This window comes from Ammodytes marinus (genome assembly GCF_949987685.1).
Source record: "Ammodytes marinus genome assembly, chromosome: 5".
Taxonomy (NCBI): Eukaryota; Metazoa; Chordata; class Actinopteri; order Uranoscopiformes; family Ammodytidae; genus Ammodytes; species Ammodytes marinus.
In genome coordinates this window covers 32,678,280-32,701,959 of record NC_137234.1, presented here as the reverse complement: position 1 = coordinate 32,701,959, position 23,680 = coordinate 32,678,280, and the positions used below count along the sequence as shown (strand labels likewise).

General features: G+C 39.6%; 1 protein-coding gene across 2 annotated transcripts in view; it reads right to left on the bottom strand.

Annotated features, from left to right (window-relative positions):
- Positions 1–5,887: 5,887 nt before the first annotated feature.
- The window catches only part of LOC307250935 (guanine nucleotide-binding protein G(o) subunit alpha), a gene marked incomplete at its 3' end in the record, with an annotated part of 105,556 nt that continues 87,763 nt past the window's right edge, over positions 5,888–23,680 (bottom strand). The window contains exons 7-8 of one of the 2 annotated variants that reach the window (XM_080028213.1): positions 8,335–8,488; positions 5,888–6,075 (exon numbers count right to left, since the gene is read on the bottom strand). In XM_080028213.1, the coding sequence (XP_079884339.1) occupies positions 5,888–6,075; positions 8,335–8,488 (342 nt within the window). Of the gene's footprint in view, positions 6,076–8,334; positions 8,489–15,204; positions 17,631–18,689; positions 18,844–23,680 lie in introns of those variants that run through there. The other variant, XM_080028212.1, reaches the window with a different exon arrangement.

The window sequence follows — 23,680 nt, the reverse complement described above, 5'->3', positions numbered from 1 at the left end:
GAGAGAGGGAGAGAGAGAGAGAGAGAGAGAGAGAGGGGAGAGAGAGAGAGAGAGAGAGAGAGAGAGAGAGAGAAGGATATATTTAAACCATGATAACTCTTTCCAGCTTTCCCCATCCCCCTCAGTTGCTTCTTTATATGACCTGGGTCTTCATAGTGCTCAGAGTAACCCTTGTCGTTGTTAAAGGAGTTGAACAACAAAAAGCAGAAGTCCACAGGAAGCACAATACACAGAGCTGTAATACAGAGGTCCACCACATGAGAACTAAGATATTCAAATAAATACTTTCTTAACAGCATTTAGCTAAACTAATTATACTTAACTAAACTATAACAACTGAGCAATTTGAACGGCCATATGATCTTCTAGAGCTACCCTGGTGCAACTTTGACAATAGTCTTCATGCCTGTGTAGGCCATACGCATGAAGACGTGGTGAATATAACTTTCCATGTGCTGCTTCCATTTTACTGCCAAATTAGCAGCTAAAAGAGATGAAATGGCTTAACCAGAGATTTGTCAACAAGTCCACATCCGCCTCAGCAACTCTGTGAGGCTGCACATAGGCACAGGGGGGGTGTATCAATGTATCAAAACCCCAGCTCAGTCAAGAGTGAAATCTTTGTTGCTTACTTACTTCCTAAGAGGTGGACTGAAAAGGCATAGGCTACTATTGAAAGACACAGTGATAGGCCTAGGTTATCAAATGGATGTTTTTTCTTTTGCATAATAATTCAACCAATCAAAGTGGTATAGAGATGATCAATCAGGTAAAGTAAACACATCATTAAAGGAGAAGTAAGTGATATTGTTTTGTTTATATACGTGTTAAATGACTCTAGATTCATACAGCAATCACTTAAACAATATGCACCGTTCATAACACAGGTCTCCCAGTCATTCACTTTGCAGTAATTGCCAGAAATAAATTTGAGTATCACGCTCGTTTTTATCCAATCAGGAAACAGAGCGCTATAAAGAGGTATTTCTCTGTGCCTGTGAACGATTACTCGGTGCTCACAATTGCGGCACAATCTGAAGAAGACGGGACATTGACGTCTGGTGGTGGTGACGTATAGGGACGAGGGAGGGGACTGCTAACTGCAGTAACTGACAGTAAGTTAGCTAAAAGGATCATATTGCTTACTTCTCCTTTAATGTATCATTAATATCAAGTCAGTCTTGTATAACTGTATTTTATTCACAAAAACCGTATTCCACTTTCGATGGACGGTAGGTTTAGGAGTTTTCTTTCAAATTTCAAAATGGCAAAAAAGCTGAGTGGTGGCATCAGCTCTTCTACATCCATGGTATTTGGTCATGAAGCATAATATAGAACAAATTAAAACTTTGTCCTAACGATGGCGAAAAGCCATGTGAATCAATTAAGTTCTTACAGTTCGTAAAATATTAATATAATTTGGTTATGACATGTGGGGAACAGAAGTGGCTTTCGCACATTTCAAGGCAATCCATCATCATCACCATGGCAACACTTCTTTATATATATGTGCATTACTATCTTGGAATGGCTTGGATGATTGGTTTGAAATCTGTGTCAAGTGTTGCTGCGACCTACAATCGGCTATAAATAAAGTGCTGAGTAAAATGTAACAACTGATGGGAATATGATAGAGTTTTAAGATGCACTTTTTTATACCCACATGGCATTAAAGACAAAACGTGATTTTTAATATAGGAGGCAGATCAAAAGCTAAAACTAATCTGGTGGTGCTGTAAAAGAAAAGTTGATCATTGCAATTTTAAAAGTGAGAGTGCACATTGAATATGATGCAAGAGCTGAGATGACACAGCAGGCTTTATCATCCCTGGACAAGTGGTTGGAGATTGAATTATGGTCGCTGCAAAGTCACTTTTGGTCGGACTGATATTTTGTACAAACTCATTTGAAACGATTGTCACATGAGATAATTATTTTTCTCCCTGTCAGTGCAGCAGCATCAGGTTGTCTGCTGCTAGCTATAGGACAGCGAGCGCCTTATTAATGCAATTTAAAGGTGCACTATGCAACTTCTGGTGTTTCAGAAAAGGGAAAATTAATCTAAAATAATCTAAGTTATATTCTCAAAACTGAATAAACTAACTTTCCTCGCGAACATTGGATCCCTATAATACTGTTTTAAGGTAGGAAGCTACGTTAAAAATGACTTTCGCTATTGTTTCGTAAGAAGCAGGGCCCACAGTTTTGTTTACACACACATATTGTAGTGTTACTTTTGGTTCCAGGTGCCTCAAAAATTTTAGTTTTGATTTAATTATTCAAGACTAAGAATTACATGTAGAGAACATGTTTTGTTAATTAACTGCAGGATCAAGGAGCAAATCCCATGAAAGCATGCACATTTAAAGAGATAGTCAGCACTGTTACATTAGGTGTCACGGTTAGCAGTTATACTTGGAGTTGGTTTGCTTCCAACGGTGTCATTGCACTTACTCAGTATTTCCAAAGGTTGAAAGGGTTTCATTTTATTTCAGCTGGCAAAAGGTTTTTGGTGCCAGCGAGCAGTTTACTGACCGTAACACATGTTTGAATTTTATCAAACATTTGTGACAGCAGCATCTACCCCGCAGTCACAAGCTTTAACTCGAACTTAGATCTCAAAACTTTTTTCAAAATACACTTTTAAGGTGGAGACAGCGATTCTGGAGAAGGCTTATTGACTAAATGTATTTTTGTCAAAAAGCGGTATTTCCTCACGGTCCACTATCCATCCGTACTGCATGTGCACTGAATAAGAATCTGGAGTTTAACCCAAAGCCATAGGCTCTGTGAACTGGTATGTAAACAAAGGGGGCCCACTGTAGCTCGTTACATTCCCGTTTACAGAGCCTAGGCTGTCTATTAACACTGGTTTTCTTTCAGTGCATACAGGTTGTGAATTGTGAGGAGATATCAAAATTACTTTTTGTCAAAAAAAGTGATTTTGACAAGTGATAACAAGCATTCTCCAGAATGTCTGAGACCACCTTAAAGCCCGCAGATTCAGACCACATACTCAATCTGACAGTGTTGGTGACGCTGCTTGTGAGACGTTTCCTCGAAGCCGGAAGGTAAAACACAAGACACACTGAAACTCAATGACTCGCAGACGTGGAGAGGTTTGCTTTTTTTTGTAGTCATGAAAACAGTGGCTTTTTAATGTAAACACTACATTCGAATTGTTTTTTTCCAGCACGGACATCCCACATGAAATAACAACCATTCACTAAAGAGGAGTAGAAGGAGAGAGAGAGGCTGCACAGAAAATAAAGCATTCACTGGGTAAAGAATAAAAAAGAAATCATGAAGGAACAGAATGCCAAAGAAACAGGTATATCATCATGTCATTTTACACAGTTGTTTTCTCTTTTAAAAACTAGAAATGACGAAGGGCAAGAAAGAGAGGACTTTATAGATAGATGGATAGATCAATGACGGGTAACAGAGATTAGGTATGAATAAATAACACATTTCCAAATCTATTTTATTGTGTTTTTCGTGTGTGTGAGTGCTAGCAAGTGTGTGTGTGTGTGTGTGACGTGAGAACTGTGCTTTTCATTGTAGACCTGGAAAGTGTGTGTCGAACTGAAAAGAGACAGGAATAGAAGAAGAAAGGAGCATGACTTTATACAGCGTCGATGTGTGAACATGCGGCGTCCCTAACTAGCGGCCGCAGCGAGAAACGTGCTCCCCAAAAAAAGTAGTTTTCTTTTTTCTTTTTTTTTTCTTCCCCCGGAAATAATAAAAAATAGATATTGTTATAACATTGTATTTAATTGTTTCTGAGTCAGGCTAAAGTGAGGACACGGTTTTCTAATGCAAGGAAACAGGCAAAACGGTAAAAGGAGAAGGGGGTGGGGGCACAGTTCAGAGCATTACAACAACACGGGGGTCTGTCCGAGATCGTCGTGCTTCCAAATCAGCTCGATGTCAAACAGGAACCCTTTGAAAAAACAAATTTTTATTAAAAAAAAAAAAAAAAAAAATGTAGATATAGAGAACAACAAAACAAAACATTTTGTAGCTACAAAGCACAAGAGAGATTATCTTTTGAGAATGTCATAGGGTCTTCAGTATCGTTGTCAATGTCGTGGTAATACCCACGCCCAAAGGCTTTATTAAATATTGTGGTTTTTCGTTTGTCCTTTTCCATACGTTTTAGTTCTACATGTCACTTCAATAATCCGCAAATCTACCCTTCTTCTTCCAGGCCTCACACGTGACAGGTCAACCCTATTGAAACTTCTCTCTGGAGACATTTCTCTTGATTTGATCTCGCCCACTCCCATTCAGGAACCAATATCCTACTGTCTTCTTAGCCATATTTATTTTTTTGTATTCCCCCCCATCTTTTTTATTCATCTTTTGCTATTTTTATTAAAAGGATTTTTTTTATTATTATGTCAACAGTATCTATTGTGAAGCTCTTTTTTTTTTTTTTTTTTTTTTTTTTTTAAGTTTTATGAATTAATTGGTCTCTTTATACAAAGGCTTGAATATCTCATGCTATCTGTGTCAGGGATTCAGGAAGAAGAGGAGAAAGAGGGAGGGAGAGAGGAAGGAGAGAGAAGAGATAGAATGAAAGAAAGGAGGGAGAGGCACCTTCAGGGCCTGAAATCAGGACGCAAGGGCACCATGCAAAAAGAAAGAGTGATGAATGAGGCAAGTGACGTAAAGGCGTAGTGGTGGTGAATAAAAAACAAGAGAGACAGAGATAGGGTTGTGTAGGAAAGGAGATCAATCAATCAATAAATACATTAATAAATTAATTAACCATTATCAACCAAGGAGTGAGTTTCCTTACATGGAGAATGTTAGTAGGTCTAGAGAAGACGGGAGGGTTATAACATGTTGTACTTTCTTCTAAAAGCATAGCTATCTACATTACAGTACCTCTGTTACATGGCACTGATAGTACTTTGTTGCACATTTCCTATTGGCTCTCAGCCAATGAGAGATAGTTGGCTGATGGCTAAGGCCAAGTCAGGGGAACATTAAGCCTCTCTTCCGGTCAATTAAACCAGGGAATATTAATATGCTTAAAGTAACTCAAGGACAAAAAAAACAACCAAAAAAAAGACGAAATCGACAACGGACATCTGAGAAGGTATTGGATAAGGTAAACAGACTAATGTTAAACCAGAGTAGTCAGTTTCAGCAGGCCTCTAGAGGTTTCTTCAAGGTTTTCATCGACCTGGCTGGTGGTTTTTAGTGCCATCTGCATTTTAACAAATTTCCGCCCAAAAAAATCACATCATCCCTACTATAGCAAAAAAAAAAAAAAAAAAAAATATTACACAAATAAAGGTGTCAAGGTGAGGCTTATTGTGAATAAAAATCAGTGTACAGACTGAAACTCATGTAATAAATATACACACGATCAACAAAAATGAAGTCATATTCATGGCAATAAAAAAAAAAAAAATCAGCAAAGGAAAAAGTACATATTTTGTTTTTGTTATCAACAAAAGACACAGCTGAGAAAGACAGAGAGAGGCAAAGGGCTTTCATTGACTTTGTTCAGGAAGTTTTGCAGCCTGCAGGGTCACATGTTTTCTTACTCAAACTATTTGTTTGCTCAGTGGCAGGCCAGGGAACGTCGGGAAGAGAAGAAAAAATAACTAAAAACATTATATATATATATATATTTATATATATGTATGCCTATTTTTTTTTAATTAGCCTCATTATTAATATGTACCTAGTTGCATTTTTATTTCTTTAAATAATCAGCAGAATCAATATTGTCATCATCACCTTCATCATTTCCACAGCAGTGTCAAAGGAACGGGAGCGAGGAGGGAGGGGCGAGAGAGAAGAGGGGACAAAAGGGTGCGGGACATATGGGGCGTGTGTGCGTGTGTGTGTGTGTGGAGGGGGGGCGGGCTCAGTACAAGCCACACCCTCGGAGGTTGTTGGCGATGATGATGTCGGTCACGGCGTCGAACACCACCTGGATGTTCCCTGTATCTGTGGCGCAGGTCAGGTGACAGTAGATCTCCTTATTCGGGGAGCGATTTTTGCTCTCGAACTGTGCCTGGATGTAAGCTGCTGCGTCATCATAGGTGTTGGGTCCTTGAAAGCAAGAAAAAAAAAAAAAAAAAGATAGCATAGATGAGACTTCTGGAAACTAGAAGTGTTCAAATGCCACTCCCCAGTTTTAAAACAGATTCCCAATACGGCGCGGGTATGCCTGCTCAAGCTTCACAGGCCTGTGGGATTTTTAGCATGTATGTGTGTGAAGACTATGTACTGAAACATGCCTTACAAAACCTCGTTAACGATGCAGTGTGTAAAGGGAATTGGCTTTTTTTGAGAATAGAGTTGGTAGAAATGAAATAAAACATTCAAAAGTATGTTTTAATTAGTGTAACATCGTTTTTTTTATGACCCTAGAATGAGTGTGCTATATCTACATAGGAGCAGCAAGCAGGATAAGTCCGGTATGTTTCTACAGTAGCACCGAATGGACAAACTTAACGACTTTTAATATTTAGTGGGTGTCCGCCAGAAAAGCACCTGTTGGAAGACTAAGAAGAAGCATTGTAGAATAAATGACTAAAAATCTTCACCCTCCAGTCCACATTGTTGAAAGACTTGAGGCAGTGGTGGCTGTGAGCAGAAGGCAGGTAAAGCGTGAGGGACATACATGAAGAGAATGGGCAGCATGTGTGGAAGAAGGACACATAGACAGCTCTCCCTTGCCTTCTCCTCTCTTCCCTCTTACTGGGAGACCAAGCGTGACCGTCTCCTGCTCTCAACACTCCCAATGCCTTCCTATTCACTGCCTGTATTCACTACATGTTCTGTTCATCACTGCCTCCCTCCCTCACACTCATTCTCTGCTGTCCTTATAAAACACACTGTGTAGCGCTCTTCCCCCCCCCCCCCCCCCCCCCTCCCCCTCAAACCCGGGGTCGCGCGGTTCTTTTCAAACAGGCGACCATCAAACATTGTCTTGTTTTGTTTGGGCTCTCCGTCTCCTACCGGCACATGATAATTCAAACTGGCTCATCGCCGTAAACAGACGCTTTGATTAAAAGTGCCACATTTCTCACAGTGGTTTACAACCTGGTCGACAGTAAATGTCAGGAGTTCCAGGCAGTACGATGCAGAGTGAAATAAGCTGTAATAACCTCTGGAGATATCACATCCCAGATCCGACAGCTTGTAGGCATTCATACAGAACCTTCAGATCCATCTCTCTGAAACTAGTGCTCTTCTCATCACCACTGCATTATAAAGTGGCCCCTCTGTTTCAGCATCTGTATACCAGCTTCCAAAGGGTGGCTTTACATCCTATACACAAAGAGCTAGTTATATCTTTTAACAACCTCTACAAACATGGCATTTAAACAAATAAACACAGCACAGTGTGATTGTAATGTATAGCGCACACAAATACTGAAGATAACGGTCTGTCACTATGCTTTATCAATCAATCAAAACGTATTCATATAGGTCTACCTTCCATACACTGGGCCTGCTTCTACAGTCAGCAGTCTCAGATTGGATCAGATGACTTCCTGCCACGCGGCTATACGTCACAGCACAAACAAAAAATGGCTGCCCTGCATTTCTATTTAGGGCAGAATTTTGTGTTATACTGCATCTACACACACACACACACACACACACACACACACACACACACACACACACACACACACACACACACACACACACACACACACACACACACACACACACACACACACACACACACACACACACACACACACACACACACACACACACACACACACCTGTTTTTTAGAAGTGCTGGCAGAATGATTTTGTTTTGTTTGTTTGGACAGTCGGACCAGCTGGTTCCCTGCTGCCAGTCTTTATGCTAAGCTAAGCTAACCGGCTTCAGCTAATTGGTGTAAAAGTGATTACGGGCATGTGAGTGATGTCAATCTCCATAGCTGAAGTTCAACAACAATGCGATTAAATTCACTTCTCAAAATATCCAGGTCTTCTTTTAAAAATGCACTTGAGATAAATGTATCTAGACTGCCTTAATAGTATAATAGTGTAGCTATTAAGCACTAATCTGCGGATGAGCACAGCACACCTTTAAACATCTTTCCCCAGTTATGTGGGCAACGCTGACAATAGCACAGCTGTGAATAGCTCTGTCAATTTATGGCACATCAGCCTCTTTCCTGTCCTGTATAATTGGATTCAGTTTCAGTGGGTTTGCAGTGTTTTCGTGTTCTCTATGCAATCAATTTTGGCCACCTGTCAAGTGCTGTTGCTGCTATTTGAGAGCCTAATGTTTACGCTCAGGCCTCAGGGGAATAAGAAGACATTTTTCCTCCCAGCCCCTACCTGTGTACTCAGGGAAGCAGATGCTCAGCGCAGACTTCTTGATCTTCTCTGCAAACAGATCCTTTTTGTTGAGGAAGAGGATGATGGAGGTGTCGATGAAGAACTTGTTGTTGCAGATGGAGTCGAAGAGCATCAGAGACTCGTGCATGCGATTCTGCAGAGAACGAAGGAAGGGGGAGGGAGGCAAGGAAGGGTGGATGGGATAGATAGGAAAAAAAGAAAGGGAGACAAGAAGAATAAAAAGAAATTAAAGATGAGATGAAGTGGATCATTTAGACATATGGTGAAAGGAAGGCAAGAGGATTGAACCGAGAGAAAGATGAAAAAGATGATAGGGAGAAGAAAAAGATCAAAGACAGACACAAAAAGGTAAATGGATGACGAGACAAAGAGAAGAGCAAAACAGGGGAAAGTTTAAGTTACCACTATTTGAATCAAGACATAGACATTCCTCACTGTTGGAGGAACATGGAGCTACACACTGCAGTCCGTTGATTGGTCGCCAGAATAATTTGCGTGTGAGAGATAAACCACCGTTAAGTCACCTCGGCAAGAGTGAAGAGTCTTGTGTTTAGAGATGAATGTACTCGCGCAGCTCTTTGTTTATTGTGTGGCGTTTTTCCTCTGCATTGATTTAATCAGCGGTCTACACTGTGTCCACTACTATGAGGTCACTATAGGTACATAGCAGGGCCGGCCACCGCTGTTCAATGGCTCTGATCCAGACTATACTAGTCGCCGTCAGACATTAACCCCACCTACCTGATAAGGGTGCTGACGGCAGTGGAAACGCGGGCCGGATCCAGGGTTACCGTGCCCTGTCGAACCGTACCGTGATGGACCGAACTGTACTAATCAGTGGAAAGGAAGCATTACAGAGAATGATAGCACAATCCTCTTTCTCTCTCAAATTTAAACTGTCCCTGCGTTCCGAATCGCATACTTTCTACTATAAAAAAGATTTAGGATGTCCCGATTCTTGTGGACAGATTTAGGATTGTTAGAAGTACCCGGATGTCCTACTTCATCCGGCCAAGATTGCTAGTGTTGAAAACTGCATCCTATTTGGGCGATTCGGAACCCACAATCCGGTGTGCACATGAAGTGAAGTCACATCGACGAAGCCTCCATATGAAAACAAACGGGGATGCGACGGATATAAAAGCAAGAGGCAAGATCAAGGCGCAATGTTATGATGAAATAAAAGAGTAAAAGTATGTCCCAATAGTATGCCTTCTGCATCCTAACTAGATTATTTTTATCGTCGGATGTAGTATGTAAAATAGAAAAAAGAAAGAGTATGCGATTCGGAACGCAGGGTGTGTTTTTTTAAAGAGAAAGAAGGGGAGATGAAGAAGTCACCCTTTTTCCTGCACAATCATTGCATGTGCATCCTGAATGAATTAAATTGCAACATTCTTCATACATACTGTCCAATGACATACAGTCCCCTCGATAAGTATCGGAACAGTGAGGCCAATTCCTTTATTTTTGCTGTAGACTGGAAACATTTGGGTTTGACACCAAAATATGAATATGAGACAATAGAACAACACTTCAGCTTTCATTTCCAGGTATTCACATCTGGATCTGATACACAACTGAGAAGATAGCATTATTTGTAAAGGAACACCACATTTTTAGGTTAGCAAAAGTATTGGAACAGATAGACTTAAAATAAATTAAAGTGAATAAGACTTAATATTTTGTTGCAAAGCCTTCGCTTGCAACAACTGCATCAAGCCTGTGACCCATTGACATCACAAAACTTGTGAATCCTTTTTGATGCTTTTCCAGGCTTTCACCGCAGCCTTATTCAGTTGCTGTTTGTTTACTCTCTTCAGTCTCCTATTTAGCAGGTAAAATGCATGCTCTATAGGGTTTAAGTCTGGAGATTGACTTGACCAGTCTAAAACCTTCCATTTCTTGACCCTAATTAACTCCTTTGTTGTTTTTGCAGTGTGTTTTGGGTCATTATCTTGCTGCATTATGAAGGATCTTCCAATCAGTTTGGTTGCATCTTTCTTTAAATTGGCAGACAAAATGTTTGTGTAAACGTCTGAGTTCATTTTGCTGTTGCCATCATGTGTTACATCATCAATGAAGATTAATGAGCCCATCCGAGAAGAAGCCATGCAAGCCCAAGCCATGACATTGCCTCCACCGTGTTTCACAGATGAGCTTGTATGTTTGGGGTCATGAGCAGATCCTTTCTTTCACTTTGGTAAAGGTTCATCTTGACAACAACACAGTAACACATGATGGCAACAGCAAAATGAACTTAGAAGTCTACAGAAACATTCGGTCTGCCAATTTAAAGAAAGATGCAACCAAACTGATTGGAAGATGCTCCATCATGCAGCAAGATAATGATCCAAAAAAACTGCAAAAACAACAAAGGAGTTCATCAGGGGCAAGAAATGGAAAGTGTTGGACTGGTCAAGTCAATCTCCAGACTTAAACCCTATAGAGCATGCATCTTACCTGACCGAAGGGTGTAACCCCCCAAAACAAACAGCAACTGAATGAGGCTGCGGTGAAAGCCTGGAAAAGCATCACAAAAGAAGAATGCAAAAGTTGTGTTATGTCAATGGGTCACATGCTTGATGCAGTTATTGCAAGCGAAGGATTTGCAACAAAATATTAAGTCTTATTCACTTTAATTTATTTTAAGTCTATCTGTTCCAATACTTTTGCTCACCTAAAAATGTGGTGTTCCTTTACAAATAATGCTATCTTCTCAGTTGTGTATAGGATCCAGATGTAAACACCTGGAAATGAAAGCTGAAATGTTGATCTATTGTCTCATATTCATATTTTGGTGTCAAACCCAAATGTTTCCAGTCTACAGCAAAAATAAAGGAATTGGCCTCACTGTTCCGATGCTTATGGAGGGGACTGTAGATACCGACAGCGGAGTGATATCTTCCTCTCATACACACACAAAACACACTTCAGCAGTGGCAGTTTACAAAGGAGGTCTGGAAATGATTTCCAACATTCACAATATATAAACAAAGCTTAGGATAACAGAGAAAGTAAGAAGGGAGGAGAAAGGATACAAAATAAAAAACACCAAACATCCTCAGTATTTCCATTCAAATAAGATGCAAGTGCACACACACACACTTAGTAATGAGGCCAGGAAAATAATCACACCGAACAAGTTACTCATGTGGTGCTTTATTGACATTTCTCTTATGTATAAATACAACTTTCAATAAATTATCACAGCAGTGACGGAGATACAGCAGATATATTTTACTTACAGCGCTCAGTAAAATACAACACACGCACATTAATGCAAATACACACGGAAAAGGTTTGAAGATCTGTACAGTATAGACAGGCGTTTGGAAGTATTGAGGGGGTTAAAATAAAAAGGGCATCGGAGCGCTGAAAGCTTAAAGAAGTTGCAGCATTTAAAGGCCTACTTCACCGGTTTGAATATGAAGGTGTATTGAATTCTGAGATCCTATGTAGTATAAATGTGCGAAAAAAATTGAAATCGGTTCATCCTAGCCTGAGAAAAGGCAGAAAGAGTGTTTTTTTAACCCTATATTTCTCTTTCTCGTGACATCACAGAAAGAGAAATATAGGGTTAAAAAAAAACTTACTTTGTAAATATTACTGTGATGTCTTTTACTGTGACATCACAGTAATATTTACAAGGTACGTTTTTTTTAACCCTATATTTCTCTTTCTGTGATGTCACGAGAAAGAGACATATAGGGTTAAAAAAAACACTCTTTCTGCCTTTTCTCAGGCTAGGATGAACCGATTTTTTTTTTTTTGCACATTTATACTACATAGGATCTCAGAATTCAATACACCTTCATATTCAAACCGGTGAAGTAGGCCTTTAAGGGTCAAAAGCAAGATGATGAGCAAGGACTTTAAACAGCATACACTCTCCAGCCTGCAATCTACATAAGTCACATCTTATCAATTGGCAAAGAGGGGAGGTGGGAACTGAAGATGTTATAATGAAGACTCCAAAGCATTTACAGGCCAAAGTCTACTTCAAATTTTGAAGCGAAAATAAGTCTGCGAAATGATTTAAATGTGATTTAAATCTAACATAGGAAACATTTGGCTATTGCTGGACTTCCTCATTTGTTTACGCTGCCAGCATTTTCTTTTGTATCACCACCTGCTGCCCAGAGGAACTAGGGGCGTTGTTACCTGAATGAACCACTGATTGCATTATTCACATCAGAGACAGACACCTAAAAAAAGCCACGACACAATAACCAATAAACCCTCTCTAGAATGGCCTCAGAATTAGCCACAAACATAACTCCTTCTCTACAGCCTATATAAGTCTATTATTTATTGCTGGGATTGAAGCAGGACATGAACCCGCATGCTAACGCCATTTCCCATTGAATTTATTGATATTTCATTAGGAGTGGGGAGACACACACACACACACACACATGCACATACTTGTCCACGCATACAGAGTGATCAGAGAGAGAAAGAAACTGACAGAGGTTAGAAGTAAGAAAAAACAGCAAGAACAGAAAAAAATCAAATGATCCTATGAAATGTGAGACAGGTTTGAACTCACATTAAAGGCCTAATTCACCGGTTTGAATATGAAGGTGTATTGAATTCTGAGATCCTATGTAGTATAAATGTGCAAAAAAAATTGAAATCGGTTCATCCTAGCCTGAGAAAAGGCAGAAAGAGTGTTTTTTTTAACCCTATATTTCTCTTTCTCGTGACAACACCGAGAGAAATATAGGGTTAAAAAAAAACTTACTTTGTAAATATTACTGTGATGTCTTTTACTGTGACATCACAGTTATATTTACAAAGTATGTTTTTTTTAACCCTATATTTCTCTTTCTGTGATGTCACGAGAAAGAGAAATATAGGGTTAAAAAAAACACTCTTTCTGCCTTTTCTCAGGCTAGGATGAACCGATTTCAAATTTTTTTGCACATTTATACTACATAGGATCTCAGAATTCAATAAATGGTAAATGGACTTGACTTATATAGCGCCTTCTAGCCAATTTTCTCAGCCCCAAAGCGCTTTACATATCTTACCACATTCACCCATTCATACACACACTCATACACCGATGGCAGTAGCTGCCATGCAAGGCGCTCTCTGAACCATCGGGAGCAATTTGGGGTTCAGTGTCTTGCTCAGGGACACTTCGACATGTGGCAGGGAGACGGGGGATCGAACCTCCGACCCTGCACTCCAGAGGCGATCTCCCTACCCACTTCGCCACTGCCGCCCTTCATACACCTTCATATTCAAACCGGTGAAGTAGGCCTTTAAGAAGAGGGAGGTTGTGTTGACAATTGCGACCTTTGAGGGAACCCAAAATGGAGGAAGCTATCGTAGCTAATTAGCTGTGTTGCACCATCCAGTATCATTTACACTCCTCTGGGGGAGAATAAACTGCTCCACAAAATAGACAATCGATGGTACAAATAAGTATCTTAAATAAATGCATCAACTTATTTACCCATTCGCAACCAAGCTAAATTGCATACACAGTGATATAAAGTTAGCAGACTAATTGGCAATTAGTGAGCTAGCTAGCTTTGACGACCACTAGTATATTTCACTGCATAAGCCTGTCAATCGACAGACCTGTGTTTTTGCTAGAATTTTATCGGTTGATTTTTAGTGTAATTTTTGTTTCTCAGTTAAGTAAACTTCATGTCTATGTTGCTATGGTAAAAAAAAAATCATGTGGTAATGTGGGTCAGTCTAACAAAACCATCTACACAAAATCACAAAATTGACTCAGAGAAGACATGGATTTATATGCAAAACACAGCTATGGTCCTCTGAATTATATCCCCTATTAATGTAGTTCAGTACAGCACAGTATTTAAAGTGTATTGTGAATAAATTGAAGGGTGCACCTGATACAACTCTGACTGGTATACTGTACACTAGTTTGCAGCAGAAACATGAATACTTTGCATTGCCGGAGGTTAATTCAGGCATGAAAGAAGTTAGAAGACAAAGCTGGAACAGTATGCACTCACTGCAGTCATTGGCACCCTGTGGGCAGATACAAATTTAGGCATTTCCTTTCATATGGATGTTTTACTGTGGATGGAAATTTCACCACCCCATTTTCCACAGCTCACGTCGACTGCTGCTTGCTCTTAGGCATAAATGTATTAAAAAAAAAAAAACGATTTAGGTAAGACTCATTTTATTACAATTCTGCATGTGTTGCATGCATTATTTAAACACTAATGGACCTTGAGGGCAGCAGGGCTGTGAGAGTTACAAGAGTTAACAGTCAGAATAGTGTTTATCTTTTCTGGGAACTGCATTGTGCACAAGCACAGATGCTCATTCTTTACAGCGTGACAATGTGAAATATTTGTTTGGCTTTCATGCAAATTACAAACAACACTGGACACACGCACACCTACGTGGGATGTGTTTTGATCTTTTATGTATAAAGTCATATACAGTGAAGCATGTCCAACAAGCGTTATGATAAATGCAATGAGTCAGAGGAGAAGATTATAAACTTAACCAACAAGCTTCATGTTTGGCAAAAGAACCATAAGAGCATGAGGCTCTTTGGTTGGATACAGTGGTATTATTCGGCAATAGTAAGGTATAGTCAAGTCCCAAGGGTGTGAATGTGTTGTCAGTGTGTGTGTGTGTGTGTGTGTTGTGTGCGTGCATGCCTGTCTGACTGTATGTCTGTGTGTGTGTGTGTGTGTGTGTGTGTGTGTGTGTGTGTGCATGTTAAGGGCTTATGTGTGTGTGGAAAGGGTAGACAGGTGCCTTCTGGGTAATTAATCCACAGATACTGACATAAGCATGTATGCATATATGCACACACACACACACACACACATACACGCTGACCTTTCCTGTACTATAAACTGACACACATGTAGGTAACGATACAAGGCAAAAACACACACACACACACACACACACACACACACACACACAGACACAGCAGTCTGATAAACAGCCTAAGGCAGCTCTCTGCCTCTAATTAGGCAAAGTTGGCGCAGATGTGGTAGGAGGAGCCGATGATGTCATCTACCTGGTTAACAGAAAAGGCAGCTTGGAGCAGAGGGTGGTGGAGACTCGCCCGCACAGCTTGACTGTCGAGGGAAGAGTGGTATATAGCAAATGCCGAGCTCATGAATAAATAAAGCAGCTCTCCTCTACCGCGTTTGCCAGTGAGCTCTCATTGCAGGGAAGCTGTAAACACACTCAGCTCGGCCAATTCAACAAAGTCCCACTCACAAACAGAGCTCAGCTTGTGTGTGATGCAGTGAACTGTTGTCTCTAAAGACATGAAGACAACGCTGATGCCATCCCCCTGGTATCATGTGCATCTCTCAGGATTTAACGGCAAAACTCCAATTTGAATGGTTTCCCACTATGTGGACACATCACATTTCACTGCAACTAAGCTGTGCATTACAACACTGCAGCAGCTCCGGGACCACTAGCATCCAGCAGAACTAGAACACGCTCAGCACAGAGAAAACCATCAGGGCTACAATAATAGTCACAAGGTTGACATTCTAGCACCAGAGGGCAATATGTACTCAACAGCACACCATCTTTCAAAGCTCATCTATGGCTTTTTATGGCAATGGAGTGGTGGAAAATGGGGATATTACACTGTGCAGCTCCAAACATTGGATGTGGCCCCAGGGCCCTATAAAATCAATGCTTCCTTTGAAGGATTATCTGGGAATTGTATGGTTGAGTGAGAACACTACTTCTCGTAGGTCTTTGTTTTAAGTGATTTTACAGTGGAGCCATGCACTCTGCAACAGGAGAATCTAGAAAATCAATAAACATATGACCAGAGTTGAAATCCACAGGAATGAAGGATGATGGTAGGATATATGTGGGCTCATTGTATTTAATATTGTAAACAGTCTTTATTGGATATATATATATATATATATATATATATATATACATACACGTATATACTGTATATACAGTATATATACATATATATAGGATACTTTTCATTTTGGAGCTCCATAGTAACATAGCATGGCTTAGTGCAGGTAGACACTATGCAGTGCAGGAAAATATAAATAAAACATCTTACACAGCACATACAACATAATGAAGGACTACTTCACAAAAGCTATTTTGCACAAAATAGAAGAGACTAGTTGAAGGATATACTTATACAAGACAAAAGCCTAAGACAAAGAGGCGTAACAACTCCAATTTAAATTTGAATCATTCCAAGTACTTTGGGGTAGAGAAGGTATTCCCATGACATGAGTTTTAGGGACTGCTGGTAAAACCCGTAAGATGGCTGCACTGAATATGCAATCAGTGTTTGAGTAAGGCACTGCTATTTGTAGAAAAAGTCTCAGGAACCTAGCATCCCTGAAGAATCCACTGTATTGTGCAACATTTCTGCAGCACACCAGAAACACATTTCATTACAATTACAAACCCACAAAGTACAGTGCTTTTGGAATGTGGCATTGGTTCTTCTTTAGGAGGATGTAAAAAAGACAAATACATAAAAAGACGAGACAATCAATCAATCAACAAACCGTCCAACCCTTTCATTCACTAAGAGTCAAGTGAGACTAATGGCCTTCTGGGTAGAATGGTGACATCACTAAAACAGCCCACCCATACAGGTGCATCTAAAATAATATATATTGTAGATTCATTAAACATGAAGTGAAATGAATATACAAAAAATACTTTTCAGATGGTTGAAGTTTCTATATTATAAACCTTTTTTTTGGATTGGTTTTATGTAATCTTTTAATATTATGAGATGCTGGATTTTTTTATTCCATGAGCCGTAACCATACAAATGATAAACAATAGAAAGGTCTGACATATTTCACTCTGTGTGATGAATCTAGAACATACAGTATAGTATGCAAGCTTAATTTTTTAATGGACTTTTCCATGATATTTAAATTTTTTGGAGATGCACATGTGTATGACTATGGCTACCCTAAGATGACATCACTGATATGGGCCACGTAAATACAAATCAAACCCCCTCCATCCATTGGCTAACGACATGTAACTTAATCATCAGTACAGGCCACACTCCCTCCATCCATTGGCTAACAACATGTAACCTCGTCATTAGTACAGGCCACACCCCCGCAGGTTATTTGCTATGATGACATCTGTGACAGCGTCAAACACAAACTGGATGTTGGTGGTGTCTGTGGCGCAGGTGTCGTGGGCGTAGACCTCTTTGTTGGACGACTTGTTCTTGCTCTCGTACTGACACTTGATGTAGCCTAAACCCTCCAAGTAAGTGTCTGGACCTGAAATGCAAACACACACAAAAAAACAAAGAGGCAGAGGTGAGCTGATGTATAGTGAGAGTTAGGTGAAGGCTTGAAAGCCGTTTGTCATCTAAGAACCTTTGCATCGGTGCCATAGCCTACATTTTCCATATCAGCGCTATTTCCCAACATTTTCTGGAAAACGTAACCTTTGACTTTCTAGCTCAGCAAACATTCTGCTGAGGTGTACACAGACTTAGTGCCAGCCAAGCTTTTAATCTGATACATAAGCACCTTTTTTCAGACGGAATGGTAGACAAAGTGGATTTTTAGACAGATAAATGAAGTGTGATGGGAAGTGTTACACTTGGCTTTCTCTAATTGTTTTCTCATATCTAGAACACTGGACCTCCTCTCATTTGGACACCTGATTTAAGCTCTTTTACATCTTTGAATCTCATATTTGTTTTGTCATACAGTCTTGTTTGCTCTCTTTCTGTCGCCTTCAATCACGGACTTCACATTCTGTCTATTAGTCTACCATCCTTTATTTTATAACATTGTGTAAACACTATAACTTTCTTTAGAGCAACTTTACTTTTGGAAGACAGCTGAAATCTAAAAATGCTCCCAAATTCACTTAACTTAGCTTAGCTTCTTGGATTTATTTTTTATTTTTATAGAACTGTTAAGAAGGACGTTAAATAAAGGTGGAGAGAACTGTTAAGCCTAAAATGAAGGCTGGAGTTACCCTATGATGCTGTAATAAACTAAATTGAATGTTTTGCATCGTGCAAAAATATTTCCGTAATGAAAATGTAGGCTTCACAGTGTGCATATAGAGGTTAAGTTTAGCCAAAAATGCAGTAGCTACAATAAAATACATGGCTAGTACATTACCTGTCAAACTAAAGGTCATTTGAGAAAAACAGCTGTTGGAGAGCATCAGCTCCTTTGTCAATGATTGTTTGAAGCCTCAAGTCTTGAATTGAGGACTATTTGTCTTTGACTAATGTATTATTTAAAATGTTTCACACAGTACGATAGATAGTTAGAAGAAGTAATAGACGATCACTCTCAAGTGATATAGATATGTACCAGTGTACTCGGGGAAGCAGATGGACAGAGGTGACTTGGTGATCTTCTTTTCAAAGATGTCCTTCTTATTCAGGAAGAGAATGATGGAGGTGTCCTTAAACCACTTGTTGTTACAGATGGAATCAAACAGCTTCATTGACTCATGCATGCGGTTCTGTAAAAGATACATTTGCAAAGGTTAAAGGGGCTTTAACAAACACTTGACTGTATGCTGACAGACTACTACATGGAGGTCTTAAATTACATGAATACATAGGGAAAAAAATATAGAATTTATGTAAATGTATTGCGGTAACACAAATGGGGTTTTATTTTGGCAAGAAGACCCAAATCAATAACCCACAAACGGCATATTAGAATAAAGATAGCAGTGTACCAAAGAGGGAAATATTTTCTTATGTCAATTTGAAGAGGAATTGAAAAAAATAGAATTGAAAAAGCAGAAACTGAAGTAGAGAGAAGTTCCTCTTGTCTGTGGACACAGCAATGTTCTGCTGCGTGTTGTGTTTGTGTGTAATGTGTATGTGTGTGTGTCTCTGGGCGTATCAACATATCGGTAACAGAAATTATTAGTAAGCTTTTTGTTGCAGCCGAGTTAAACAAAGCCATGCATATTTAGCTCTTAAGCTGTGAGCCGCTTTCTCTTAAAAGTGTAGAATGGAACCATGAATAAATAATAGCTTAAAGGTTCCCTGTGGAGGGTTTGACCACTGGGGGCACTGTAGGGCAATGCTTTAAAGAGAAGCTCTCTGTATGGAGTGTATTAGGTATTCTGCAACATGTGCTTTAGGACATTAACCTGCTCATTGTGAGCAAGGGCTTCCCTAATCTACATGTCTGCAGAAGGCAGCAACGGTATGAAGAATAAAGGTAGCAGTGTACCAAAGAAGCAAATGTTTTCTTAGGAAAAACATTTGACATGTTTCTTAGAGCTAGATACACCCAAAGCACTTGAGAAATGTCACAAACTAAATAAATCCTACTGTTTGCAATGATAACATCATAGATGCATAAAAGAAATGCTATATTCTAAACAAGATGGACATAGGGATGTAAACAATTCAATTGTTTAAATTGGCAACTAAATAGTAAAAAAGCAAAAAATTGTCAGTTGAACGCCGGAAGAGATGATTAATACATCAGAGATTAAATGACTTTTTTTCATGTTAATACATCATGGTATTTCCCGCTCAATAGATTTAGCTGTTATTGCGGGAACAATGCTTTGTTGACAAAAGTGCTCCATGAATCAGTTTACCTTTTCAACTTCTCACAAGATTCCATAACTGTCTTTGCTAATGAAATCTGTAGAAGAGGAAAAGCAAACTAATTGATGGCATTACTTTTTTACTAGTGCTCTTGTAAATAATGAATCAGTCAGGAAACGTACCATATAAAAATGCCTAGTGATGAAAAGAGATGAGACCATTTGATATTCTTTTGAAGAATGAGTTGAAAGCAGTTTCTCTCTGGGTATGATCATTTATTGACGAGTTTAAGGAGGAAGTATAAGTGATTGATAGGAGCCGGCAACCAATAAGATTAGAGGAAAACCTCAGCTATAGCAGATGAATGTAAATCTGGCCAATGCTGACTCACAAACAACAGAATAGAATAGCTAGTACAGTGATCCAGAGGGGTGACGCAGTGATCAATCAGACAGCCAGACTTGTTGATAGAAAAATTAAATAAAGCATGCAATAAATAAAGCATGCAATAAAGTGAAAGACAAAGCTGTGCAAGGACACACATGCACATAAAATGTAATCCCTAGGCCACAAACATAAAGAGGCACTGCTTTCAACTCATGGTGAATATGTCGGCCTATCTGGAAGGTTTCGTACCTGTCTGTGGGCAGAGCATCTGTAGAAGATCTGATTGCTGATTGGTTAGAGAGGACAGTCGCTGGCGAGAGTGACAGGAGGAGTGGAAGGAGCCAGAGATGCTGCAGGGCGGAGTTTAGAGCAGGAACAGAAAATGCAAGGGACCCGCCCGCCCAGCCACCTCCCACTTCCTTTACATGAAGCCCACTTTTTACTCAACACACACACACACACACGCCACAAATATACGCCCCCCCCCTCTCCCTAGTGCTGGAAAGAGAGTGTGTACAGGCAGGAGGACAGGACTTTACCCCACAACGTTCACCCACAGCAGGTGTCATAGAGTGTAGTCTGTTTGTGTGTGTGTGTTAACAAATACAAGGAGAGGCATAGAAAAACACATTGCAAGCAGTTGTTCAATAGAAAGTAGGAAATGACAAAGCAAAAGTAGTCCGTGGTGTGCTGTATTTACTGCATGTGTGTGTGTGTGTGTTTCTGTCCATACAGCACACAGATGATAAGACATACACAGTCAAAACTTTAAGCATGTAGCCAGTGAGGTGGTCTTTTACTTATTAAAGGCATACCATGTAATCTCCAGCAAACGTTTGTTTATGTTTATACTAACTGCAGCTATATTTGACGCTCAGAGCGAGTGCCTGGCCCGATCCCTGAAAAGTCGATCCCTGACGTTCTGTCCATGGTTAGTATAAACATAAACAGCTGCTGGCTCCGAGCCAGGCTTTTTAATATCGCCGGAAGTGGAGCCGCTGCTGTGTGTAAACACCCGACAAATTTTCAGCACGTACACAATCCTGATTGGTAGCGGATGGCGAGAAGATATTACCTGATTTTGACAAAATTTGTTCTAGATTAGATGACCTAATATGCCTTTGATTGTCCTCTCTAAGGGATACACAAAACAGGACACCAACCATAGAGAGTAACGTTGGTTATAAAATGTTTTTGCATTCGTCCATAGACGTTGTACAACCATAAACTTAAAGTGGGACTGATTGGACAGTGGATTGTGCATGGAGAAGGCTTGTCACTCAACCATCAGACTTGTGGACACTGTCACTGCTGCTAGCTGCAGTAGGAAGCTCATAGATGAAATAAGGAGCAAGAATGTTGATTTTATTTTATTTTAGTTAGTAATTATATCATAAGGAAAAATAGTTTTTTACTCTTGGGAAATAGCCATTTTTTTTATGTAATAACATAACATAATTCTAAGACAAAGTGCTTCTGTTCTATGATGCACAGTGTAGTGCATCTAGTAGCGGACACAGACATGGACGCGTTTGATGGATCAGAACACTGTCTCAAAGAAATAAAAAAAATAAAAAAGGTGCAACCGGCTATTAATGTTGTCTGAACAGATATACATCTGTGATGTTCATTTCATTTTTGTACACCCATTTTGCCACATATTGGTTTATTAGAGCTTGTATTTTATCCGAGGGCTGTGTTGGTGGAAAGGTAATAGTGGCTGCAATTTCACGGTAAAACATCCCCTTTATTAAAAAATATCTTATCACTGCACTACATTCTCATCTATTGATGTATTGTCAGAGGAAGAATTGGTTTCTATCTTTGTCTTATTTACAAGGGATGTCTCCCTGGAAATAGTGTGTGTAGACAAACAGTGTCGCTATTTGATGCTTCGGGACAGAAACGTTGTTTCTTTAATAAATGTTGTATACAGCGCTGGAGACATTTGCTGTTATGAAATGCAGCTGTGCTCTAAATGTGCACAACAACCTTACACTGTCTACATTTGGAAAGCGATATCTGCAAGAACAAATTAGAACAATTAAAATGCACTCAGCAGACATATTAGGAGAGAGTGCGTTTTGTGGATGGATACAGTATTTCCTCTCCTCATCTGATGTTCTTCTGCTGCTCCCAGCTCAGAGGGATGCTTGATGCCATCTGCATAAATGGAGCAGCTACTGAACACATTTTCACAGCGTGGAATTCTCAGAGGATACACTTGAGGCTTATAAATAGCACCATGCATTCAAATCAGCCTATTTGTTGTAAGTTACATGGTATCGCCTCAACCGCCACATGAGACATTATGGCCTTATGTTAAAGGAAACGCAGTGACAGAGTTACCACTCCGAGAGCCCTTAACATTCTCACACACTGACTATTTCAATTTGGAAAACAATCTAGTAAACCAAATAGAATTGTACATCTATTATTTTTGTCCACTAATGTTCTATGCTCAACTGAATAATGAAGATTCCCGATATATAATTTCAGCGTTTTTTTTTTTTTTTTTTTTTTTTTTAGGTATTCAACTCTGAATGTCCTTAAAAGTAAAGTCATTTAAGTGACTTCAGCATTCTCAAATCACTTCATGGATGATTTTCAACACGTCCTGTACATTTGATCATGTCCTGTCACCATCATTTTCCTCAAAGGAAACTTAATATACATAAGATACCATAAATGTCCTCGCCATTATCTAAAACAGGTCATTTGCTTTTCCGCTTGGTTTGCAGTGTCACTCCAGAGAAGGGTGATATGCACAGAGAAAAATGACTCACATATAAAGCGTGCCTGTGTATTTTGCATTACCATCCAACAGTGTGTCCACCAGACATGGTGCCTTGTTGGATTTGGAGTGTTGGCTTGAACAAACAAGTCCAACACGCATCTTGAATGTGGTCTTCGGCAATAGCTTTGTAACTATGGAGGCAAAGCAGTGTGGGCAGACCACTGCTGATGCTTCAGTGTTAATAAATAACACTAGATGTTTAGATAGAGGCAACATAAAGAGAAGCTAAAGATAAAGCTGTCTGATAGTCTCTATGTACCTGTCATTTTAAAACATTCTATAAGATGAATTTACCAACTGGGACTATAAATACTGGGACTAATAATATTTCAAGACTTTCATGCCTTCGTTTATTCAGCCGCTCATCAAAGAACACTACACATTTATTTCTCCCCGTCTCAATGTTTTCAACACCAGTTTGTAAATGCTGCCATATTGAGAAATACAGAGAGAGTTTTGTGGGGCTGATAGGCTTAATGTGTTAACTCACCCTTGTGTTAACTCATTTGGCGATGGCTTGAATTTAACCAACATTCATTCATATGAAAAACTGTAACTTTAAATAACAATACTTATGTCATTTTAAATGGTCTACCTCG